This window comes from Copidosoma floridanum, unplaced genomic scaffold (genome assembly GCF_036245765.1).
Source record: "Copidosoma floridanum isolate Cflo_tuat_1 unplaced genomic scaffold, Cflo_Japanese_pri ptg000008l, whole genome shotgun sequence".
Lineage (NCBI taxonomy): Eukaryota > Metazoa > Arthropoda > Insecta > Hymenoptera > Encyrtidae > Copidosoma > Copidosoma floridanum.
Window position 1 is genome coordinate 11,727,074 of NW_028321885.1, and position 24,930 is coordinate 11,752,003.

The 24,930-nt window shown below is 38.3% G+C and overlaps 1 protein-coding gene across 1 annotated transcript; it reads right to left on the reverse strand.

Annotated features, from left to right (window-relative positions):
• Positions 1-8,138: 8,138 nt before the first annotated feature.
• Positions 8,139-18,518, reverse strand: LOC149375305 (uncharacterized). Its single transcript, XM_089589297.1, has 7 exons — positions 17,982-18,518; positions 17,358-17,885; positions 17,083-17,285; positions 16,628-16,998; positions 15,077-16,507; positions 9,051-9,196; positions 8,139-8,336 (listed from the first exon to the last, which is right to left on the reverse strand). The coding sequence occupies exons 1-7, from the start codon at positions 18,516-18,518 to the stop codon at positions 8,139-8,141; spliced, it is 3,414 nt and encodes a 1,137-aa protein (XP_089445423.1).
• Between the last annotated feature and the right edge of the window lie 6,412 nt (positions 18,519-24,930).

Here is a 24,930-nt window from a genome sequence, read left to right on the forward strand (position 1 = left end):
CGTGCGAACATTCTAGCAAGTTTTAGTATTAAGGGGCCCGCCCATTTTAAGAATCCGAACGATCCTGTCGCAATGCCCAGCGTTATCTCTGCTGCTACCCAGGCATATTCTTTCCAATCGGATGATTCCTCTTGTATTTGCAAGAGTTCGCGCACGCGTTGGACTATATCCATTAGATTTGTGCCTGTCTCTGAGTTTCCTTCAGTCCCCTACTCATTATTGCCGAGTTCCTGTAATCCGTCTCTTTTTATTATTATACCCATAAGCTCCCGTAACTTGTTCCCTTTTGTTCCTTTTATGCTCTGTATTATCTTTCCTAAATTCAAGTTGGAGTCCTTAGGTTTGACTATTTTGCTCTTGCCCTCCTCTGATCCCGGACTCAATCTGGTATCTGCCGCTTGAGCCGTGCAATCCTCTGACAAATTTATTACTCCTGCATCTACCGTTTTAAATGTTTTATGCTTTGTGTGCCCACACTGCACGTGTATTTTCTCCTCTCCCGTAGTGCTAAAAGCATGCTGGTTTTTTGCATATAGGCACGTCCAGTAAGTGCCTTTTAGTTTAGCTAGTATTATCGGGCATTCTTCTGGATTTTTTATGGTGTAGCCTAGGATTAATTTTATTTCACAAGGATGGTCTTCCTCTACTTCATGTACTGATTCCATCAGTATGCAAATGCGCTTTCGTCCCATTCTTTTGCATCCTTTAACCGTTTCCTGCGATATTGGTGCAAAACTCTTCGCACTAGTGCTTACTGCCACATATTTGTATGTTGGCAGTAGGTAGGCCACAATGTCTGTATCGTTGAACTATTTTTATTCCATCGGTAGCGGCGATATTCTTAGAAGATGGAAATCGTCTTTTGTTACCAAGGGTATCTCTATATAATATATGATGTTACCATTAAATGCTACAGTCGTTATCTCTGAAGTTTCCCCGATTTCTTCTTCTGTTGTTGTACTTTCCTCTCCTGCGAATTTGAGGTCCGGTCTTAGTTGTCCTGCTAAGATTTTGGCTTCCGATACAGCATTAATGCTTCCTCTGGTAGGTGAGTCACGCCTCAACTGGCTAAATATATTATATTGGCTGCTTCTCTAAATTTTGTTGCGAGCTCTTTGGCTAATTGTTCGAATTCTTTTATTATGCCTGAAACCTCGTCCTTCCCTGTTATTAAGTCGGCGAATATTTTTTAACCTTTTTCTGTTATTTTTCCTGCTTTTGCTTCAAAATTTTTCATATTTTGTATTTCTTTTTCATGATTCCCGAACGCTGTGATTGTTACTTGTTCCGCTAAATGTTTGTTTGTGTTGATTGTGGTAGTCGGCTTTGAAACTATTAATACCTGTATTTTTCCCTTTTTTGCCGCCGTTAATTGTCCTTGGATCACTTGCACCGCTGCGGTTTGGCTATGAATTCCCTGTCCCACTGCTGCTCTATATGCCCCTTTGCACATTTCCTTCTGCTTGTCAAACTTTGATTGTGGCCTGATCTATTTTTTCCGTACATTCCTGTTTTTTCCTCAGTGTTACTGAGCATTTCCAGCTAGCCTGCCTCTGTGCCTGTAAAAACTGCATTGACTCTTGCATTAGTTGATTTCAATCTATATACCATATAACTCGCCACGTTGATGTGGCTGACTGGATCAGGCCCAAGTCCTCTATTATTATCCCCGGATTTTCCTCAATTAACTGTATCTCCCTTATTTGCTTTTTCCCTTGTGCGGCTTCCGCCCTAAAACAAAAAAAAATTGGTGCCTTTCTTTATTCTTTTCGCGTTTGCCCTCTTTGCAAATTACTACATTTTTCCCTTTTCTTTTCTCATACGGAGGTAAAAAGAAAAAAAAATTTAACTGTGAGCATAACCCGTGCGTGGTTTCAGTTACCCCCCTGAATCGTGACATTCCGTACAGGCAATGACAAACGTCGAAACAATAATTTAACTATGTGAGAAGGCTGTACACTGCAAATTAAGCCAGGAGTATGGCTCTACCCTTATATAACGTGGGGCTTGTGCACTGCTTAAAACTATATACGACATGCTGAGATATTTATCGCATTATTATATGGTTAAAACCAGAGGACACCTAAGCACTCGTGATTTTAAGTCCTACGACGCTGTTTACATTTACCATTTTTACGACAATTTTCACGAACGAAAAAAAAATTTTTTTTCTCTTTTTCCCTTTTTTTTGGTACACTTGCTTCTTTCTGTTAAATGGGTACGGTTTGTCGTAAAATTTTTGTTTCTTTGTGTGATCGGTACAACGTCAGTATAGGAAATGTTCGAAGGACGTGTCTGCGTGTACTGCCTTTTTGGTTATCATAAACAGATTGCTGTGTTCCCTTTCCTCTAGACATGTATTCAACGCTGTGTGTTGTTTATAACAGGAAGGTGCATATAGTGTCGCGGATTTTGTGGCTGACCTGCACTTTTTTCCTCTCCCTTTTTTTTGGTCATCTTTTTACTTCCCATGCTAGCCCTCTCTTTTACATTTTCCAAGGGAGGTGAAATGTAAGGATCGTTGGATATTTTGGTTTTTACTTTACTTCGTCACTGCTTACCCTGACTTTGTTGTGCTCAGTTCGTCACAGTGCTCCCTGCTTTCCTTTGCCAGTGTTTGTTAGTTTTTGGTGTCCGTTAGTTTTCGGTGTCTGCTCTGCTTTTATTTAGTACGTTAACCGTACGCTCTTTTTTTGAAAGTCAACCATTTCTTCTATTTCTTCTTTCGTCTTATTCATTTTTTGATTCCCTTTTTTTTTGTTCCTTTTTTTTTGTTATCATGGCAACGTTCGCGAGTGCGTCTGAGTTTGTCCGCTAGCTGCGAAATTTTGTGAGCTTGTCTCACGATGGTATCCGCAGCCCAGGATGTACTGCTGTTGACGGCAGCATTTGTGCCCAACTGGACGGGGCCGTCGTGGAGAAGGCGTTGGTGTGCCGGGAGTGTGCCAACGTAAGTATTTTTTTCCTTGTCTTCTCTTTATCTTCATCCCTTAGTTCCTGTACATAGTCGTATATATATATATATATATATATATATATATATATATATATATATATACATAAATTTATATTCCTTAATTGTTTCCCTTAACCCATTCCTTTGTACATCTGCCGGCGGGTGCCATTGGTGGGCCGTACCCGGAGGGTGCAGGTTGTGGTCCTCGGAGGGCCGATCACGTGGGCCCCAACCATCTGCCCGACTCATAGACTGGTAAGTATCTTGCTCGCTTGTATACATACATATTTTTTCTATTTATTTATCTCTCTCATTTTTTTTTTAATACATCTTCCTGTATTATATAGTCGTAGGAGTTAGAGCGAGGTTTTGCTCCCCCCCATCTCCCCCCCAAATGAGTTAGTTATTCTTTCATTTTCTTGCATTTTTCGAGTAATGCTACTTTTTTGCTATCTCCCCCTTGCCCCTGCATCTCCCCCCGCTCCCCCAGCTCCCCTCCTAACTCCCCCCCAGCTTCCCCATATATATAGTAAATATATTCGTAAAGCCTTATATATTAACTGTTACAAGTGATCTAATTTTCACATATAATTTTATTTGACCATAACAAAAAAGTTTGTTGCAATTATCTAACTTACGATGTTTATTTTAATGACATACTCTGAAATGTATTTTTAGGTGCTCTGCTCTTACATAACCTTTTCCACAATTTTGACAAATATTTTTATGAACGTTTTTTTCATGACTTTTCAAAAGTCTCTGTGAGTGATAATTTCTTTTGAGACTTTTTTCGCATTTAATACACTTAAAATTTTTTTCAATGTTTTGGCATTCCTTTGTGTGACGTAAATAGTTTTTCTTGTCTAATATTATAATGCTACACAGATCACATACAAAAAATTTTTTTTTGTGAATTTTTTCGTGCGATGATAGACACTCTTGATTTGAAAATTTTTAGATACATTCGTCACACTGATGAAATTTTGCATCCATGATGGTGTATCTGAAAACATATTACAAAAAATGAATTGCTTATGATTACATAAATCTGGGTACTAGACGGTACTAAAATTTGCTTTCTTGATAAAAGATAAAATTTGCAAGAAAGTATAAAAATAGTAATGAACTATAGAATAGTTTTTTTGTTACTCTAAAATTTCATTCAAAACAATATTTTTAATTTCAAATTTGTTTTCTGATTCAATTTGGATAAAAAGTTTTTTTGGGTTTCTACTTCTAGACAATGCAACATATATTTGCCCATGAGAAAATAATGGTTTTCTAAGGTATACTCCTAAGGCATCAAAACTTTGACCTTGAGATTTTTTGATAGTCATAGAAAAAGCTAAGGTAAATGGAAATTGTTTTCTGTACAATATAAATGGTAGCGAAGAAGAATTGTTTGCTTGTAGTGTTACTCTTGGAATAAGGACTTTATTTTTTTTTTTTTTTTACCTGTGATTATTTCGGCTTCGATGTAATATTTAAATGATTTTGTAATTCGTAATCTTGTACCATTGCAAAGTCCTTCAGATATGTTTGAGTTTCGTATTAACATAACAATAGCGTTAATTTATAAATTCAATTCATGTGGAGGAAGACCTTCTTTTATATTCTATATCAATATTCTGTAGGGAAGTTAATATAAACATTATCGTCTGTTTTATCTACTCCTTTGTGAGGTGCTTTATCAATACTATAGTACGTTACTAATATTCCTACCATATTATTTAAAATTTCTTTGTTTAAAAAATGAGTGTATTCATTGTAAAATGTTAATGTAGCTTTTTTTATAAAAGAATCATCATCATTATTGAAAATTTTAGAACATACATCATTTTCTTCTATGTCTGAGGAATTATGAAAGTTTTAATTTTGCCTTCTTCTATTTCCAGTAGCAATGGAGAAAATTTTTTATCAATTTAACGTATATTAATTTTTAAATAAAAAATATTAAGTAAAGGCCATAATTGGAAAATTTTATGTTTTCTTGAACAATAGTAATTTTGCTTCCGTCTTTTACTACTGGGAGATTTTGACAAAAGTCTCCACCTAAAATTATTATTTTATTTCCAAAAGGGTTATTACTACTAGGTAAATCTTTTAAGGTCCTATTAACGATTTCTAACGCTTTTTCCAGTATCATAGAAGCTTTATCCCAAATAATTACTTCTACATTACGTAATTTTTGTTTATCTGGCTCAAACTGGAAGAATGCACTTTCTATAGTGCTCAAGTCTAAAGGAAGTCTGAAACTTTTGTAAGTGGTCATTGCCTTTGGGAGCAGAATAGAAGCAATACCTGTCCAAGCCATTGTAAGAATTTTTTTTTCAATTGATATAAAATAATAAATTAATGTTTTGTATAGAAAAGTTTTTCCAGATCCACCAGAACCATCGATGAAAAAATTTTTTTCTTCTAATTATATTTTTTGAAGAATTCGACGTTCATTATGCCTGAGTTGTAAAAACATTTCATCGAATTTATGTTTACAAAATATTCTTTCATTATTGTCAGTATCGATATTTTTTTTAATCGTTTCTCTTGGTTCTGGTAAACTGAAATCTTTACAAGACATATTTTCAGAATTAAAAATTTCGTTTGAATGTCAAAGAGCTTTATTTTGATCATCTTTACAATCTTTAATGAAAAATTTGTTGTGTTTGTTTTAAATAATATTACCAAAAAAATTTTCAAATATAATAAACCATGCAAAAAATTTTTGTAGTTGAAAAGGCAGCATAACGTTACGTGCTTCTTTAAAAATTATATCGTTTTGAAAATTGTGTCCTACTAATCCCATAGAAGTAGCTGTTATTAGTCAGGGAAAATAAAAAGTGATTGTTAAAAATTCATGTAATCAATTATAATCAATATACATTTTTTAAAAATATAAATTGTAAGTAACAATTAATATAATTCGGGTTTTTTTCTATACTTCGGCAATATAATTTGCAATTACGGGGGTTGGTGTGCAGAGCGCGCAGGGGGCATATATAGTTATAAGAGCTTAGAAGTATCTATTGACACAAGCAAGATAGACAGCTCATTAAAAAAGGGAGCCACTAGAAGCAATAATAAAGCTCACCAACAAATAGTGAAGGTTACATCTTTCTGCCCATATAAACTTTAACACTTTTATTTGAAATTAGCAGCTTGTTCTTCATATTTTCTTAAAAGCATACTAGTAACCATTCCTCAGCGTAGAATATTTATTTTCGAGTATTTTCGGAAAATGCCATAGTCTTTCGAAGTCTGTAAAATATACTTTAACATATTATTTTAATACTAACAATTAATTTTATCACTTTTTAAGGCTTAAAAAAATATTAATACAAACCTTATTTTGGAAAAATTACATTTATAACACAATAAAAGGGGGGGTTGGCGCGCGGATCGCGCAGGGGGGTGGAGCCTCACTAGTGTATATGTATATATATATATATCTGCTTGCATAATTTATATATATATCTGATTGTATTATTTGTATACATATCTGCTTGTATGATTTCCTTGATTTCTTCCTGTGCTGTAGTTGGGGACACTGTTGATCGTAGATTCGTACGACTGTTTTGCCCTGTCCCCTTCTCTGCGACAGCCCGGGTGGCCGTCCGATGTGGTGCCTCTGCTCGTGCAGAGGTATAAGTACCGTGGAGGCGTAGTCCGGTGTGACGTGTACTGTCCGTCTGGGCAGTTGTTTGTGGCCCTCTTCCAGGACTGTCCCCAAGGGTCATCCTTCTATTCCTCAGGTCGGGTGGTACGAACCCGCTGCGATGTCCTGGAGTCGAGGACATCGTACACCGTCGTCCTGGGGTGCACGTGCTACGGCTCCTTCCTCGCCCTGGTGGTCGATTTGACGGCCGAGGATCCAGCAGGCTTCCCGTTAGAAAGGCAGCCTTGCATAAGAGTGAGTACCATGCACTATCACTATCTGTCGGCTCGCGTTTATTTCCTTTGTTGATTATTTTTGTTGTTTTTTTCCGTTGGTTTAGCTGGTTAAAGTTGGACACTTTCCCGTTGTCAACGAGGCGGCGGTAACTGCGTCCTGCCTACACTGTCACGGTGTCGTTGCACCTCAGCTAGCGGTGTCTGATCCTGGCCCCGCTCTGCCAATGGAAGGGGTGCAGGGTGCCCTTGCTGTGCTTGGGAGCTTGGGAGCGGGGACGGGGCTGAGAGCGGGATTGGGAGCGGGAATGAAAGCCCGTGATTAAGGTGAAAGATCCCCTTTATGTAAAAGAGAGAAGAGCAATAGTAATTGCTTCCTTTTGTTAATCAGTTAAAAAATAAAATAAAAATTCCAGAACTGATGGCTTTCGATTTTTATTGCGCTGCCCCTCCGTTTTTTTTTTTCACGCCGTTCTGTTATATACTTTTCTTTTGTTTCAGATAACTTATATATCGATTTTAACATGACACGCACTATAGTCTGTTATCTTTTTTCTTCGTTTACATTGTACATGTTTTTTGTTCCTATATTTATTTATATTCAACGTGTCCTTTGTTCAGCAGTCATTGATTCGCTATAATATGCGTATTTGTTATATGTAAAAAAAATTCTTTTCACCTGCGCAATTAAAAAAAATTTTTCCCTTCACTCATCATCCTAAGCACCTTTTGTCGTTAACAAATTTACTAATTGAGGTAGTGCCATACGCCTCACTTTTGTTTACTGGCGTAATTTGACATATGGATGCCCCGTGATGTTATAATTATAGTTATTATATATGCTCTTTTTTCCCAATTATATTGCTCTTATCATTGCCTGTATAGTTTACTGACCCAATCCCTGCATCTCCTTCCCTATCTTTTACTTGTATTTTCGCGTGCGTCTAGAAGCCGTGAAAATTTTTCGTAAATACAATTGATCCCTCCTTTCTGTTATATTTTCGCGCTGCGTCTGGGGGACGCGAAAATTTTAAGCGAAGTCGAATGTTTAAGTCTATCTCTTCGTGTCCCTTGCCCTGTTCGCATTCTCTGGCGGTGCCTTTACCATACATGTTTTTTTAATTTTGTCTACGTGGGATATTCTTATTTCGTCACCTCTCTGTAGTTTTACATTTTTATTGATGTAATCAATGCCTGTTATTTCATATGGGCCCTCGTATTGCAAATCATATTTACCCTTTGATGGCTCTTTCAGCACATAAATCATTTCTCCCTCTAAGAAATATCTTGTATTCAGTTAGCAGTCATAGTAATACTTTGATCGGTATTTCGCCTGAACTTGGTTCATTGCTACGATAGCTCTCATTTCTGTCACGGTCTTAACTAACTCTTTGAAATATTTATCCGAAGTTTGGCCCTTAGGTGGCAGTTTGATACTAGATGGTGATTTAGCTCTTTGTCCGAAAACTAATTCGTGCGGTGAGTATCCTGTACTCTGATGGTCCGTGGTATTATATGAATGCATGCACATAGGTAGATGTTTGTCCCAGTGATCATTTTGTTTTACATATGCTTTGATGTATTCCATAAAGTGTGTGCATCAGTACGACAATAAATGTTCTGGCGGTCCAAAGTATGCTATAAACTTATCTGTTATCACTCTTACCGTTTTTTCAGCTGTTGCTCTCTTCACAGGTGCGAGAACTATAAATTTTTGTTAACCAGTTTTGTATAGATAAAATATGTGCTTATTGATTTGCTGAGGGTTTACTGATGGGCCCGTAGAAGTCTATAAAAATTTTTTCGGACGGTCTACTCGATGTGTCGCTGATGAGCATTGCTTGTTTTGTTTTAATTCGGACGAGTTTTTTCGTCTGGCATGATGTACATCCCAGGATGACTTGTCTCACATCTGGGCGCATGTTTCTCCAATAGTAGTCTTTGGCGATCCTGTTTTACGTCTTATTCATTCCCCTATGTCCACCTATTGCCGCCTCGTGGTATTCTCTGATAATTTTAAATCTTTGATCTGCTGGTGGGAATTGGGAAACTGTTACATGGGGATATTATCGGTAAGGAGGAGTGTCGTGAGAATGACCAACAATTGTAATATCAAGAGCTTTATTAAAGATACCGAAATTAAAGGCATACTAGCGCGTGTGCTTCATCTGTCCGATCTCCTTTGTTCGCCTGACCCCCTTGAACTCGCCTGACTGCCCGGCTGCCGAATCCCGCGAGAGCCGCGACTAGAGTCCCGACTAGAGAGCCCGGCTAGAGAGCCGTGATTAGAGGCTCGCTGGGCCTTATATAGCCTCGTCCCCTTCCTGTCGATGGTCTCTTGCTGAGATCGCCTCGCTGTTGTCAATGGAGGTCAATATGATATGCCCTGAATATCGTACGTAACACTACTATTGCAATGGATAAGATACAAGTTCAAACAGTGGGTCAACGCCAGTTTGCGTATGACACTCTTTCACTACTGCACACATACCATTTAGTAAAACTCAATACCATAACACCGAGCCAACAATTTAAAAGAAAAGTATACTGTAAGTAAAAGCAAACAAGACCTGTGGGCTGACGCGACGGTTGGTTTAACAAGTTCTGCCGTTTACTTATAGAAGTCCGTACGTAACAGTACTTATTTCTTTAGCATTAGATTTTACCTTTTGAGTTTTGGAGCATCAAAACAAATTTTATTTACTTAAATTGGCAGACAGAAAATAAATGTTTCGGATCATGTGATGTTACTCTCTGAAATCAATGAGGACGTTTTAAAAAATACTTGGGTATTTTAAACTTTTGAAGTACTTTTAAATAAAATTCTCATTTCATAAGAGGAAGTGAAAAAATGAACAAAAAACTTATACCATGTACAAATCGTAAGAACCTAGTTCAACAATAAATAGAGTAAAAAATTTGAATAATGTGGTATAAGCGTGTGAATATAAAGTAAATTAGTTTTTTTTCAAAAATACGCAAATCTGCTTATCTTTCTATCAAAAAGATAGACTACTTTACTACATTTTTCTTGCGTTAAAGGTCTGTTATTTTTTTCGCAACTCTGATTTTTAGATTTTCTTTCCTTAACTTTTTATTATGACTGGGCTATTAGATTTTTAATTCTATTTGTTGATAGTCACGAAAAACGCTGAGACTACAAAAAATGTTCTCTGTATAAAATAAAAGGTAAAGAAGATGAATTTCTTGTACTTATAGTCATTTATGGCTTATAAGCTTTTATTTTAATAACTTCTCTGTTTTTCGTTTTCAATACGTTTTTAAAAAATATCAATGTATAGTAAAAAAGTAGAAAATAATTTGGACTTTTATAAAATTTCTGGTGAGTAAGAATCTTCAGGTGAAATGCATGTAACAATATTTTTCTTTGTGTTATTTTGGTAGAGAAAATCGTTTGTTATAGTATTCTAAGAACTAACGCTATTGTATAACGTTATATTATTTCAGTGCTGCCGACATTTTAACGCCAACAAAAATCCGTCCCGATGCTACGCACTAAAATACTTTCAACCTCATCGTACTATCTGAAAGTCACCACGTCAAAGCCATTTCACCCGATATACTCATCGACACCGCTGAGGCTCATCTCTGCTATCTCTATGCAAACTCTTTACTTAGAGAAGGCCCTACTACCAACTGTACGTTGGAATACGGATGTTTCTCGAGGAAAATGAGTAGGTTACACACATTTGAGACACGTACGAATTAATGCACTTATCACAGATTACACTTTTAGATTGACTTTTTTATTTATTTACATAAGACAAACACTCCTAGTGAATTTACGCTACCTCCGGCGCAAACTCCCAATTCACAGATTTAAACACGCACTCTTGTACTCATACACCTATACCTACACACCTACATACATTCGAGATTCCACGCATGCGATCCAGAGAACGCTCAGCACCGAGGTTACGACTACCCAACTCGGTCCCGAGAACACTCGGCCACTACGCAACACCTTTAATAACAAGCTATTTCACGCATCAACTTGACGACGGAGACATAAATTGCACATTCTCTCATTTGTCCGCAAGAAGTCCTACTGTCGGCCTCAAGATGCTTTTATAGTAGATAGCATTCAAAGGAAATGCTCGATACAATGGTTCTAGCTAAAGTAGTCTTAAATAATCTCTAGTAAGTGCCAGCAATACTAATGCCACCTACGGCAGTGCTTCCATACAGTATCTGCCAGCGTAAGCCAGTGACTAGTGACTTTTGACATGCCTTAGACCAATTCATCTAGCGATATGACGACAAATTTTATGTAAACAGTAGCAGCGATTGAAAAGTTTACCAGCACAGACCTTTTTCTCACTCTTAAACGCTGTTGGCGTGTATGTCAAACATACATTATTAAAAACAAGTATGCCACCCCGTGATCTGGTATCACTCCTTAAATAGCTGTAGTAACACCTTAATTGCCTGATTCAGCTCCATGCATGACGAGTTTGCCCTGAAATACGACGCCCATGTCTCCGAAAACTTGTGTAGCGCTGGGTGCACCATCTTACATGTGGGAGTTCGTTCCCTTTTCCTATTATATTTTTGACTGACGAGTCTGGCTCTCACAACTCGTTGTCTCGGGTAACAGTGTCTTACCCGCGTTTACCCACGTTAACCTACGTTATCCCGCGTTTACCAGCGTTCTCCCGCATTCACCCGCGTTACCCCTCCCGATGGCACGTTAACACGCATAAAGCTGTGTGCTGCCACACGTTACCGCTGTACACGGTGCCTCTCCCTGCACTACCACTTCTTCCGACTCCCCTACCCGGCTGTCCCTCTGTGCAACCTAAAGTGGCTACAGCAGCTACAAAACTGTTTAGAGCCAGGCGAAAAGAAAAGCGAGTCACGGCCCTGCTTATCGGCACACGTGCTTCGGGCTATAAGCTTTTTCGCACCGGGAATTCTTTTTTCAACACCAAACTCATCGTTAAGACACGATCTGGTCAGTTATGAGTTATTATTAAATATTAGTCTAGGTCTATTAACGCGGAAACCCGAGTATTTAACGTTTGTATATGCGTAGTTGCTAATTTCTAGTTGAACACAAACAGAACAGAAAAATACTTTAAAGCTCGAGGCTCTTAGAGAAGTACATGGACAGTATTTATGGCACACAATGTACGCAGGTTTATATAAATTCACATGCGAATACAAGCTTAAAAAATATTAATGTGAATGTGATTAAAATTTTTTTTGTTAATTCAATGTTATTGTATTATAAAATCAGTGTGAATGTGCGTTTTTCAGTGATGTAGCCGTATTTTCTTCCTGTCCTCTCTGATCGTTACACCGTGTATTAGGGTACATGGAGTTAATCGAATGGATCAATTGACAGAAGAGCAGCATATTCAAGAAGTAAAAGCAAGACCAACTCTGTGGGACAAGTCTCATCCCCAATATTTAAATTCAGGGCTGAAAGAAAAGCAATGGGACGTTATTGCAGGAAAGCTAAAAAAAAGTAAGCACGTTTTTTTTACTTCACACAAGTTTCTTTTTAAAATACATTCATTCAAGAGTTAGAATAAAAATTTTGTCAAGTCTTGTATATCGGTGTGCACAAAAATAATGGATAGCTTCCAAAACTGTAATTCGGATGAGTGTGAAGTAGACAAAATTTGGTCATAGTACTTTTGTTAATTGCTTATCTAAATGCATACCATTAACTGTTATAGGTATGTTTTTTTTCACATTGAAAATGGCCAATCGATGAACATACATTTTTTGACAAAAAGTTTATGTTTATCAATCAGCCCTTGAAATTAAAACATTGAATATTCTACTTGTTCAACCTTCATAGTTACTTTAAAGCACTTGATAAAAGAGAAAAGCTGAATATTATTAAATGCAAAGAGTTTTTATATTGTTGCATTTAGGAAGAAGACGTCAGGTTAGGGATCTAAACGACTAATCGGAGCTCAATCTAATTACTATCGATTGACACGGGTGGAGTCGTGGTGCAATAATTACACAATAACTGATGGTTAAAACTGCTGATCTCTTGGATCTTGCATTAAGTACAAATTGTGTACGATATTTTTTGTAGACAAACGCAGTAAAAAATGTTGAAATTATTTATTATTCACATCCTTGGATGGACTAGTGCGAATTCATATTGTAAGATAAGCGCTTTATAAGATTGTTTGAAATTGCACGCGTAGTTAAAGTTTTGCGACGGTAGCTTGTTTCAAAAGAAGTAACTAACATGTCACGCGATTACAGAAGCAGGTGTAATGCGCGATGTTTCAAGAGCGCCGAGATCTTGCTTTTTATTATTTAAAAAAAAAACTCTGCGTTATGGAGTAATTAATATTTAGTATATGACATGGGATGATACACGCCCCCCCTCTTAGCTGATTGCTTCCCTCGGCAATTATAAAAGCGAATGCAGTTGAACTTATGTCAAGTACTTTAAACACAAACATATTCATCATATTATAAATAAAATTGTAAGAATATGACATAAAAATTATGTTTATATGTTAATCAATACAATTTTTTTTTTTTTTATATTATAGTGCTTTACGTCCGGCTCCTATAAAGGGCACTACACAGGGCACTTAGCACTTTGGAAAAGGAAGAGAAGAGGGATGGGGAGGCCTCCCCATTACTGGGAGGGGGGTAGGGGGAAATTAGGCAATTATGCTGCGAGGAGGTCGCCTAAACCCTCCTCGAGGAGCATTGCGTGGTGAAAAAGCACATGTGAACAATCACAGAGGTACTTGCTCGAAAGTCGCACTGGCCGGGAATCGAACCACGGTCTCCCGCGTGCCAATCCACGACCTAGCCAACTGAGCCACCACGCGCTTAACAATCAATACAATTAATAAAATGCATTATTATTTTTGTAGTTGTGCTGTTGTAAGTCTTCCGTCTTGAATTTATTGTAGGTGATTTTGTGCTACAGTTATCATTGTAGAATGGTTTGCAATTTGGAAATGGCAGCTTAATGGTCACAATTTTTGCTGAGTTCGATAGTATGATGTTCGTGCTTTACATCCCTATCTATAACTGGAGTATGATAAGGTCAATACATGTCTGTTATCTGCAGTGAATTGCAACGCATTGGTTGCTGGGCATGTTGATTGAAGCCATTAGAAAGTTGTTGTTTACTTTATTTCTTGATTGCAGTTCTAATTGGTAGTGTCACGCAGTAAGGTAAATGTCCCGATTGCGAGACAACGTCCCAATTATTCAAAAACAAATTAAACAAGAATAGTAGATATAATAAGATTAATAGATTTTGTTGTCTTAATATTTCGTTGTTTGTAAAAATTTAAAGTTTATTATCTTGCATAATACTATTAATTTATTTAAATTAGAAAGTGAATTAATGAATACATTTAGTTAAAATATGAATAGCAATTATTATTATTTCCGACAATTTTTTTAAATTTCTATTTTTATCTTCATTTGAGCTTATTTTGTTATTTTACAAAATTATGATTTTGTGGGGTGAACTTTTTTATATTATTATACTTATTATTAATTTTTACGAGCTACCAAATATTTTTTTTTTATCACGGTAGGTTCAATGTAACAGTTTTTGTATGTCCGATAAACCGGGACTGACTGAGTGGGACAACTGGGCCATGCTGTTTTTTGATGTGCCATTAATTGGGACCTTATATTTTTCTCGATTATTTCAAATTAAATTATTATTGTAATCGTATTTATACACTAACATAAATTTTTTATTGCTAAAACACATAATTTTACATTATAATACGAAAAATCTTTTGGTTATATGTATTTTTCAGCTTCGAATAGCTTATTTCACTTATGAGTTTGCTTAACCTTGTCTCACAATCGGAACATTTATCTTAGGCGTGAATGCTTTAAATTTCATGGATTGTCCTTATGGCGTTAATGTATTATGCAAAATTTCTGCGGGATCCTTAATATTTCATCGAAATAAAATGAGAGAAGGTCCTGCATGCTTATTGTCATTGATGTTTTACATGCTTGAAAAGCTTTTTGCTAACTATTAAACATTATTTTCACTGTTACAGTTTCCGTTACAACTTTACACTGGACAAGTGTTTACCTAATCGTTCTTGAAAGTCCGTATGTAGAAAGACATCTTCAAAACGCGAAATCTTCCGTTGATGGTTGATCACGTACTTACGTATCATTTGTTTTTGGAGCAGACGAATGAGCCTGACGTGGCTGAGTCTGACTTTATCACCAGGTAAATTATAGCACCCATAGCATCCTGAGACGCATCAGCAAAGCCATGAAGTTCCACTGCAGAAGAAGGATGGGCTTCAAGCCATCTAGGAACCGTCACTCTGGAGAGTTTGGCTAGATCATCTCGTATTTGTAGCCACCTCTGAGCGAGAGCATCTGGTATAGGTGTATCCCATGTAATTTTGAGTAGCCACAATTCCTGAATGATGAGTTTAGCTGCAACAATCACTGGAAAAACTATTCCAAGAGGATCGAAGATTTGAGATATTTCTGAAAGAATTGTTCTCTTCGTTGGAGTTTGACTGAGAGACTTGAGTGTGCACTGAAAGGTGAGATTGTCTGAAAGTGGTTTCCAAACCATTTCAAGTACCTTAGCATCGCAGTCATCGAGAGAGAGTGCTGATTCTTCACTGGAGTTTGAGTAACTGAATCCTGGCGAGTTTGAGTGCCACTTAGCCAGGGGCAATCCGCCCGCCATGCACAGCTCCTTGAGTTGGAGGGCCTGCTCGTTCAACTCATCTGGAGTCTCCGCTCCACCAAAAATGTCGTCCACATATCTGCCGCCAGTGAGAATCCGGGCCGCCTGGGGGTAACGGTGCCCTTCATCCTTCACCAGCTGCAGCAGTGAGCGTGTGGCCAGAAATGGAGCAGGCCTCGTCCCGTAGGTCACTGTGGTGAGCTGGAAGTGAGCTTCCTCGTGAGTTTGGCTATGCCAGATGATTCGCTGAAGATCCCAATCGTCTGAATGAACCTTGATCTGACGATACATCTTGGAGATGTCCGCAGAGAAAGTCCATTTGAATGTGCGTAACCAGAAGAGTATATCTGTTATGTTGGGCAGTAGATTAGGTCCCGTGTGAGTTATGCTGTTGAGTGAATGTCCAGAGAAAGTGAGGGCTGATCCATTGAAAACCACCCTGATTTTGGCGTTGTCTCCATCTTCCTTCAATACGCCGTGATGAGGCAGATAAAAATGAGGCTTGATGTTGAGCTCATCTGCAAGCACCGGTCGCATATGGCCAAGACTCAAATATTCATTCATGAAATCTGTGTAGTGCTTGTCGTACTTGTCATCTGTTTTGAGCCTGGCCACCGTGCGATCGAAGCATTTACGAGCACGGTTGACTGAGTTGCCCAGCAGAGATGGAGATTGCTTCAGAGGAAGCTTCACCACGTATCTTCCGGTGCTATCCCGAGAGTGAGTTCGCACAAAGTGTTCCTCACACTCCTGTTCCTCTGGTGTAAGCTGTGAGCTTGACTTTGAAGGGACCTTTTCTTGAATCCAGAAGTTGATGGGTAATTCCTGAAGTTTATCTTCTATTTTTGAAACGATATGGTGAGTGTGACGAGTAATCTTTATAACAGGCTGGTTAACGCAACCCGATAAAATCCAACCAAACAGTGTACGTTGAGCGATAGGTTCTGATAAAGAACCTCTGAGCAGATCTGAGGTGATTATAGCTGAATAGTAGTCAGTGCCAAGTAGCAAGTCTATGTCTCGTGAAACATAGAAATGGTGGTCAGCTAACTCTAGAAACTCCGTATGCAGCCACTATCTTGTCTTACATTGAAAAGATGGTAGTGGAGCTGTTACTCTAGGCAAGACGTGGAGCACCACATCGACGCTGGAGTCAGAATATAATGAAAACATTCTGAGTTCTACTTTACCAAGTGCTTTACTGACTACGTTGCCTCCAATGCCCAGGATACAGATGTTGGACTTCGTGCGCGTCAGCTGCAGACGCTTCACAGCATCTTCCGAAATATATGATAATTCTGAACCTTGGTCGATCAGAAGCCTGAGATGATGATGTGCAGCTGGAGCACGTACCTGGGCTACTGCTGTTGGCAACAAGATAGATGAGTGACTAGATGTTTGTTTGGACGATGTGATCCTTGTTGAGTTTGACTTGATGTTAACTCTGGGATGAGTATTACTAGATGTGGAGTTTCGACGATGAATGTGTCTAATGACTGCGCTGATTTCCTATTCTTGATGTTGAGTCGGCTGAGACGCCAACCTGCTGATCGGTTGCAACAACCGAGCGCCGTGAATCATGGTATGGTGAGCCTCACCACAGGTTTGGCACCTCTTCGTGTTCATACACTTAGCAGCAGCATGGCGGCCCAAACAGTTGAAGCACAAAGGCTTTTCATCCACGAACTGGTATCGTTGGTCAATGAAGAGGGCCGCGAATGCCGGACAGCGAGCAATAAAATGTTGCTGGTTGCAGTACGTGCACGGGAACACTGGAGAAGCCGGTCTATCATCCTACGACCGAGCCGAACTCCTAACCCGATTCTGCTGAGCGTTGCTGCCCGGTTGAGTGTTGCCGAGCGTATGAGTTTGACCTGTATGAGCGTGCTGAGCTTTGCTCGGTTTGGATTGAATCTTACTAGATATAGATGAGTTATCTTGTCTCTTGGTTGACTGAGCATCAACCATCTCCAAGGCTTGGGCCCGCTCGATCAAAAACTCCTCCAAGGCTTCGCACGCCGGGAAGTCGGCTCTTGCAGGTGTCAATGTTTCCCACGCCTCTTTGGTGGGTCGATCCAACGCTCGAAGCAGCTCATCCACGAACAAGGCATCCAGCACCTCTTGAGCAGAGCCAAGGCCAGAAATAAGCCTGCGGAGTATTCGACTCTCCGTTGCCAAATCCATTAACGACCCAACGCTGCCAACACGCATCGGTGGAATGCGTCTCTTGGCCTGCAGCAGCTGTGCGAGCACAAACCGCTTATTTTCATATCTCTCGAGCAGAGCATCCCAAGCGATCTTGAAGGATTCAGCAGTGAGAGGGAGTCCCTCGATGAGCTTTGATGGCTGGCCCGAGAGCGATGCTCACAGGTAGTAAAGGCGCTCCAAATCGGTGAGCCTCTCGTTTTCCATAATACTTGAGAAAAGATCTCGGAAACTCACCCATTCTGTGTAGTTGCTAGAGAATTGCGGAAGCTTAATCTCCGGGAGCTTGCCTCGTTGAGTGTGACTGACAGTAGTTGATGCCGCTGATGAGTTTGCCTGTGGATCCGGATGCGCAGCGAGCAGCCGGGTCATGAATCTCATTGACCTCGAGTATGCCTGCTGCGCGGCTCCCGACGCACTCTGACTGAAATACTCATTTCTGAGCATTACCGCCGGGCACGCATTTTCAATGAGAGCATGCTCACGTTTGAACTCTTCATGGAGCGCGACGCAGTCCTCTCTGAGCTGCATGGCCTCAGCGTGACTGCACTCCACAGTCGCCTCCTCAGCAGCTTTGCCACACTGGCTCAGGCCAATTATGCGCGCTCTCTGTGACTCGATTTTCGCGAGGAACCCGGCCGGAATCACATTTCCCGTCGAGCGTGTGCCGCGCCCCGGCAAGCCGTCAGTCACAGAAACCCACTGGCCATCGATGATAGTAGTCACAGCAACATCGTCACTCGCAGCCGCGGCTGCTGCATCGGCCCTCTCCATTGCGCACTGCCACTGGATCACTCCCCAATCACCCTTATCCGGCTCGAAGGACCAAAAATGTACGAGGCGTATGCGTTAGCATACACTAGGCTCGAATAGGGTGATTGGGAAAACACAATAAAAAACAATAAAATTAAACAGCATAAAAATAACAACTTTTAATGTCACTCACAGGCTAAGAAAACACAGTTAATATACACAAAAATTGTAAAGGTCAAATTTATACCGGAGAAAATAAATACTGTCTATATTCTTAAAGCAACGAAATATTGAAATATATAAAGGTAAAGAATGTAGAAAGAAAAGAGTCAAGTTGAATAACACGATATGTAAACACGCACTGGCCTTGAGCTCGCAAGAAATTTTGAAAGTTACTCGAAATAAATGTGAAACTTAAAGCACTGATAGAAGATAACTGATTGAAATATTGAATAACTATAAACCACTGTCTTTAAAAAATGCACAATTACTGTCTGTGAAAATACACAAGAGTTTCACTGAGTCTTGCTGTTGATAATCACTGGTAGTTCGATGAGATTAACTATTTGAGCTGGTCTGCAAACTATGCAATGAGCAACTTAAACAAAGCACTAAGTGCACTGCACTGCACAACTGAGTTTTTCCCACTGTATAGCGAGAGTTATTCAGAAGATTTACACTAGCATTTAAGGTGATGTATGAACCTTTAAATGCTAGAGTTTGGCAACGTAACTTAAGAGAGTCTTTCTTCGACGAGAGCTAAGTATAATCTGGCGCTTACAGTATACAAAGCTTGCCGCGTGAATACGCACACACACACACCTGCAGCGCGCCAAGTCGACTAAGCGCACACGCACAGAGCGTTGAGCCGACCGAGACTACAAGTGTACACAGTGTACACAAAAGCCGGGCCTACTGTCGGTCGCTCTCATTTCCAACATTCCGCCTGCCGTCAGTCAACGGCTGACAACAGCCGTAGACCGGCAGTGGCACCAACTTGTGAATTGGTCTCTTAAGAGCGCCCACTGAGGTCTTGAGAGTCACTACTCTAACCAGGCCATCCTTGCCTGGGTCGACGTCGACGACTCTGGCCAGCGGCCACTTTCCTGGTGGTAGAATCTCATGGATTTGAGGGTAACATACGGGACTGTAATTTTTTATAATTACTAGACTCACTGGCAGAGCTCGAATTGTAAGATCGACTACTGCTCCTGTTACTGCTGGATGTTGAAACTTTTAAACCTTTTTTACGCCTCCCTTTAAAATCCATATTATTTTTTACGGTATTTATTTCATAAGAATCTAAAGAGTTAAGTGATAAAGCGTCAGCAGTTAAATTCGAACGTCCGGGTTTGTACTTATAGGTGTAGTTGTACCCGCGGAGTTTAGCTTTCCATAGATTAAGGCAAGTCATGAGATTTTTTATTGATTTAATCCATGTCAAAGGTTCGTGGTTTCCGTAAACTGAAAACTCATGTCTGTATAAATAGTATTGAAAATGTTGTACAGCGGCTATTACTGCTAAACACTCTTTTTTAGTAGGGGGTAATTTGTTTCCCATTCATTAAGAGTGCGAAACATGTAGTCTACAGGATAGTCTTCTCCTTACTGTTCTTGAGTTTAAACAACATCGAAAGCTAAGTTGGATGAATCAATGGTTTGTCGAGATTGACACATGCAAGTTCCAGGGCCTTACATAGGACTATTTTTAATCTTTCAAAGCTCTCCTTCTGAGGCTTAGTCCAATCAAATTTTTGATTTTTTCGTAATAATAGGCTTTGCAATTTCAGCATAACCTTTAATAAATCGTCTATAATATCCTGTAAGTCCTAAAAATTTTTGTACTTTCGCACAATTTATTGAAGTTGGGAAATTTGAACTGCTTTGAGTTTCTTGGAATCAGATTTTACTCCATAACCTTCTATTCTATGTCCTAAATATGTTTCTTCAGGAGTTAATATTTCGCATTTATTAAGTTATAATTTCAAACCAGCATCTGATAGTTCATTAAGTAATTTTTTTACTTTTTTTTCATGTTCTTCTAAAGTTTTGTCTCATATTATAATATCATCTGAAAATATAAATAGTTATGTGCTTTGCAATTCTAATAATACAGAATCCACAAGTCTTTGGAACATAGCTGGTGCATTGCATAATCCAAATGGCATACCACTATACTTGTAACGTTTGTACGAAGTACTAAAAGCTGTTTCATGGCGATCTTCTAAAGATACATTAATTTAATGTAATGCATTAGCTAGGCCAAATACTGAAAAAAATTTTGACCCACTAATTTGCTGTAATATATCTGTAATATCAGACAATGGGTAAGCATCAAGCATAGTTTAAGGGTTTAATTTTTTGTAATCTATTACGAGGCGATGTCAAACGTTCTTTTTCAGTAGTAAAGTAATTTCTTCCACATTTGTTTAATGTGCAAGACATAAAGGCTACAGGATGATCTTCTTCTAATTCTTCTTGACTTAAAACAGCACCAAGAGCTAAGTTAAATAAATCAATGGTTTTCCGAGATTGATACATGGAAGAACCAGGGCCTCACATAAGGCTGATTTTAATCTTTCAAAGTTCTTTTTCTGAGTCCTAGTCCAATCGAATTTTTGATTTTTCCGTAATAATAGGGTTAAAGGCCTCGCAATTTCAGCATAATCTTTCATAAATCGTCAATAATATCCTGTGAGTCTTAAAAAATCTCGAATTTTTGCACAATTTGTTGGTATCGGGAAATTTTTAACTTCTTCAAGTTTCTTGGGATAAGGCTTACTCCATAACCACCTACTTAATGTCCTAAATATGCTTCTCCAGAGGTAAGAATTTCGCATTTATCTAGCTGTAATTTGAAGCTAGCATTTGTATAATCTGCCTTGCATAATCTAAATGTCATACCTGTATAGTCGTAGTGTCCGTACGGAGTACCGAGAGCTGTTTTGTGGCGATAATCTGGAGAATTTGATGAAATCCGTTAGCTAGATCGAAAATTTAAAAAAATTTTGACCCACCAATTTGCTCTAATATCGTTGTAGTATAAAGCAATGGGTAAATATCAGGGATAGTTATTGTGTTTCAGTTTCTGTAATTTATTACAGGTCAATATCTCTTTTCTTAGTTTGGTCTTTTAGGGGACAATCCACAGCGAACTATTGTACGGGCTAGAAGAATAGCTAATTATTCCTTCTAGTGAAAATTTATTGATCTTTAACTTCCCTGTGTAGAGCAGAAGGGTATCTATATTGTTTAGGTAAAGCAAGTTTGTCGTCAGTTGTTGGTATATTATGTTGTACATATGACGTACGTGGAGCAGCATCACTTCTAATGTAAAATGGATATAAATACTCTTTTACTAATTGGTGAAGTTTTTTATAGCTTGTCTTATCATGATGATGCCAGCAAAGTTTCTCCGTAATAAATTTAGTTGAATCCTTTATTGTTATGTTGTGAACATCATCACTAAAATCTGAGTCAAAAAATTTTTCTAAATCATCTAGATCAAAAGGTACGAGATATTGCGGAGGGATCACGATTTCTACTGGCTTTTTTCTCGTGTTTACAGCCCTCTTGGAAAAGTGGCCTTTATCGTATGTTACTGCTACTTTGCCTATGAATATACCACGAGTAGTTTTCACCAAGCGCAAGTATAATTGCCCGTGGTTGTCAGTTTGTGTTACAGGAATCTACGAGAACTCTTATTCTGGCTGGTATTTTGTATACATGATTTTGACCATAGGTTACTCCTGTAGGTTTAAAATGCTGAGAAGTTGGAAGAGATTCCGAATATTCTCCATTTTTGCTGATATTATCTATAATTTCGTTAAAATTATTATTATTACTAATTTATTCTGTCGTTGTATCAAGCAATTAAAGTTCACGTTTTTCGTCGCTTATTGTTACAATTCTTCCTATAAATGGAATGGGACTTATAGGGCTTTTTTTAGTATCAAGGCTCTGGTGTTATAACAAAGCCTGGCCCGTTCTTCGGCTAGAAATAAATTTCCTAATACTCCTTTCTCACTAAGGGGTGCTTCTTGTGCTAAGACGTGAAAAACGTGATTTAAAAAAAAATATGTTTAACGTTACTGTTTCTACTACGAAATATTTAAATAGCATTGACGTCCAGTTCCGTAACTATGATAGAAGTGTTTTCACTTTCATTTGATTTTTAAGTTTGAAGTCTTACTGTCGGTCCTTGCCAATGTTTCTTGCGACGGACAATCGGGTGATTGCACAAATTGGTTCGTCAGTAGACGCTGATTCAGGTCTTTGCTTGCCACTGCGTTTGGGCGACTAGCACCATTCCCGTTGAAAGAATGGGCTGGTTTAGGAGAACTGGATCTAAAATTTTGCTGACTATTGAACGAGTTTGACCTTAAGCGAAAACTTGTGTCATTTAGCGATTTATGTGGTATCTGATAGATGTAATTTTCCTTTGTAGAAGTAGACGAGTTACCAAATACACACTGCAGTAAGCTTGTGTGAAAGGGGCTATTGAAATAGGCTAATGATTGGTTTTGGTGTTCCGTAGCTTGTGTGGGGCCAAAATTCCGATGATTTTTCCACGAATCGTTCAAAGGCTGGTAAGATTGCGTTTTATTCAATTTTTGCAACAATTGTACTGATAGATCATTTAAGTCGTTATTTGATATTGAAGAGCTGGGTGTAATACTATTTTTCCGTCCGAATTAAAGGTGGTCAGGAAAATTTTTGTGTCATTAGGGTTATGATAATAAGATATATTATAGCGATTGTACATGTTGGGATCGTTATAGTCAACTCGTATATTGTTTCGATTAGGCGAAAAATATGCAAAATTTTCTTGTCTCTTTAGTTGGTGAACTGATAAAATTTGTCTTGCTGTAGGGTGTAACTGCTGAGCAAGGTACATATGTTAATTCTTATGGTACATGGTAGCGTGAGTATTAATGAATAATATTTTTTCAACTTCTATAGGTACTTGTAAATCACTGGCAAACGTTCTTGGTACGTTAGATATCATGTTGGCCTTGAATATAAATTATTAGTTAATATCAGATAAGCTTAATTATTTGAGGCTACATTACATGATAATCCAAGAAATTCAAGTGATTTTTCGGTTTTCCTTACCGTATGGTATGGTTCAAGTAACTGCACCCTTGTAGCTACATCCGGTACCTTGCTAATATCCGGTCCTTGCATTTAGTTTTACTTCCAGTATGCGTTTCTTTGAAATCGTTGACTCGGCGTCGTGGTGATAGGTTTTACTAAGCAATATGTATGGAGTGGTGTACGCTGAGCTGGCCTTGACTTATTGTTAGAGTTTATGTCTTATGTCATATGATAGTAGCGTATCTTATACGTCTTTTTATCTCACGTCCTTGTAAGGATCTTTTTCATACAGTGTCTATTTTATTTTTCCTCGATATTTAATTTATTCATTAAAGTAAGAATTTCGTGTGAATCAATAAGAATTATTAGATCTTGGAATGTTTCATATAATTAAGTAATTAAAATGTTTTTGAATTAAGAAAATTAATTTAATTAACAACTAAGTTATGTCTTATCCAATAATTTAATAAATTCAGAAGAGCCAGAAATACTTAATTTTACAAATAGTATGAATAACAAAGTTTTAGATTCGCATTTACAATGTTATACAATTTATAGTTTCGTTAACTTAACTTATCTCCATGAGCGTTGGTAAGCCGTTTCTTGCGCGAACGCAGTCATAAGATCTTACAAGGATGACGGCAACGATGTTACTAATCCTACACAAGAGCACTCGTGGCGATGACAATAATAAGGCTTCTGCTTTTAACGTTGGAACCTCAGTCGACGGTCCCTTCTTTCTTGTTCCTCCTTGATTTACTTTTTAGGTGAGTTTACAGTGGCTTGATTTGCTTGAACATTTCTTACACAGCTTAGTCACCGAACTAGGTCTTACATTAGCTTGAAATGCACGCTTTTAACACGTAGTTTAATCACCGAACTAAGTCTTACATCCGCTTAAAAGACGCAACAGAACTTACTCTCCAATCTCTATACTTACTTTGGAGCACTTGATGAAAAAGCCGAATATTGTTATGTGCACAGAACTTTAACACTCTTGCGTTTAAGGAGGACGCGTCAAGTTCGGGATCTGAACGACCAATCAGAGCTTAACCTAATTACCCTTGGCTGACACGAGTACAGTCGTGGTACAATAATTTCACAGTAATTGATAGTTAAAACTACTTATCTTTCAGATTTTACATTAAGTACAAGTTGCTGTCGAAATTGTGTATGATATTTCTTGTGTAAATTCACAGTAAAGAATGTTGAAATTGTCGATTCATCATATTATCTGGTGTACGGATGCCAAATGATTTTGTAAGATGAGCGTTGTATAAGATTATTTGAGGTTGCACTCATAGTTCGAGTTTTGCGACAATAGCTTGTTTCAAGA

Excerpts from the sequence above, each read along its gene's own strand:
- LOC149375305 (XM_089589297.1), bottom strand. The coding sequence starts at position 18,518 with ATGGAGAGGGCCGATGCAGCAGCCGCGGCTGCGAGTGACGATGTTGCT. Across the intron at positions 16,999-17,082 it reads TTGTTGCAACCGATCAGCAG|TAATACTCATCCCAGAGTTA; the intron begins GTTGGCGTCTCA and ends CTCCACATCTAG. Across the intron at positions 16,508-16,627 it reads TCCACTACCATCTTTTCAAT|ATCTGCTCAGAGGTTCTTTA; the intron begins GTAAGACAAGAT and ends TAATCACCTCAG.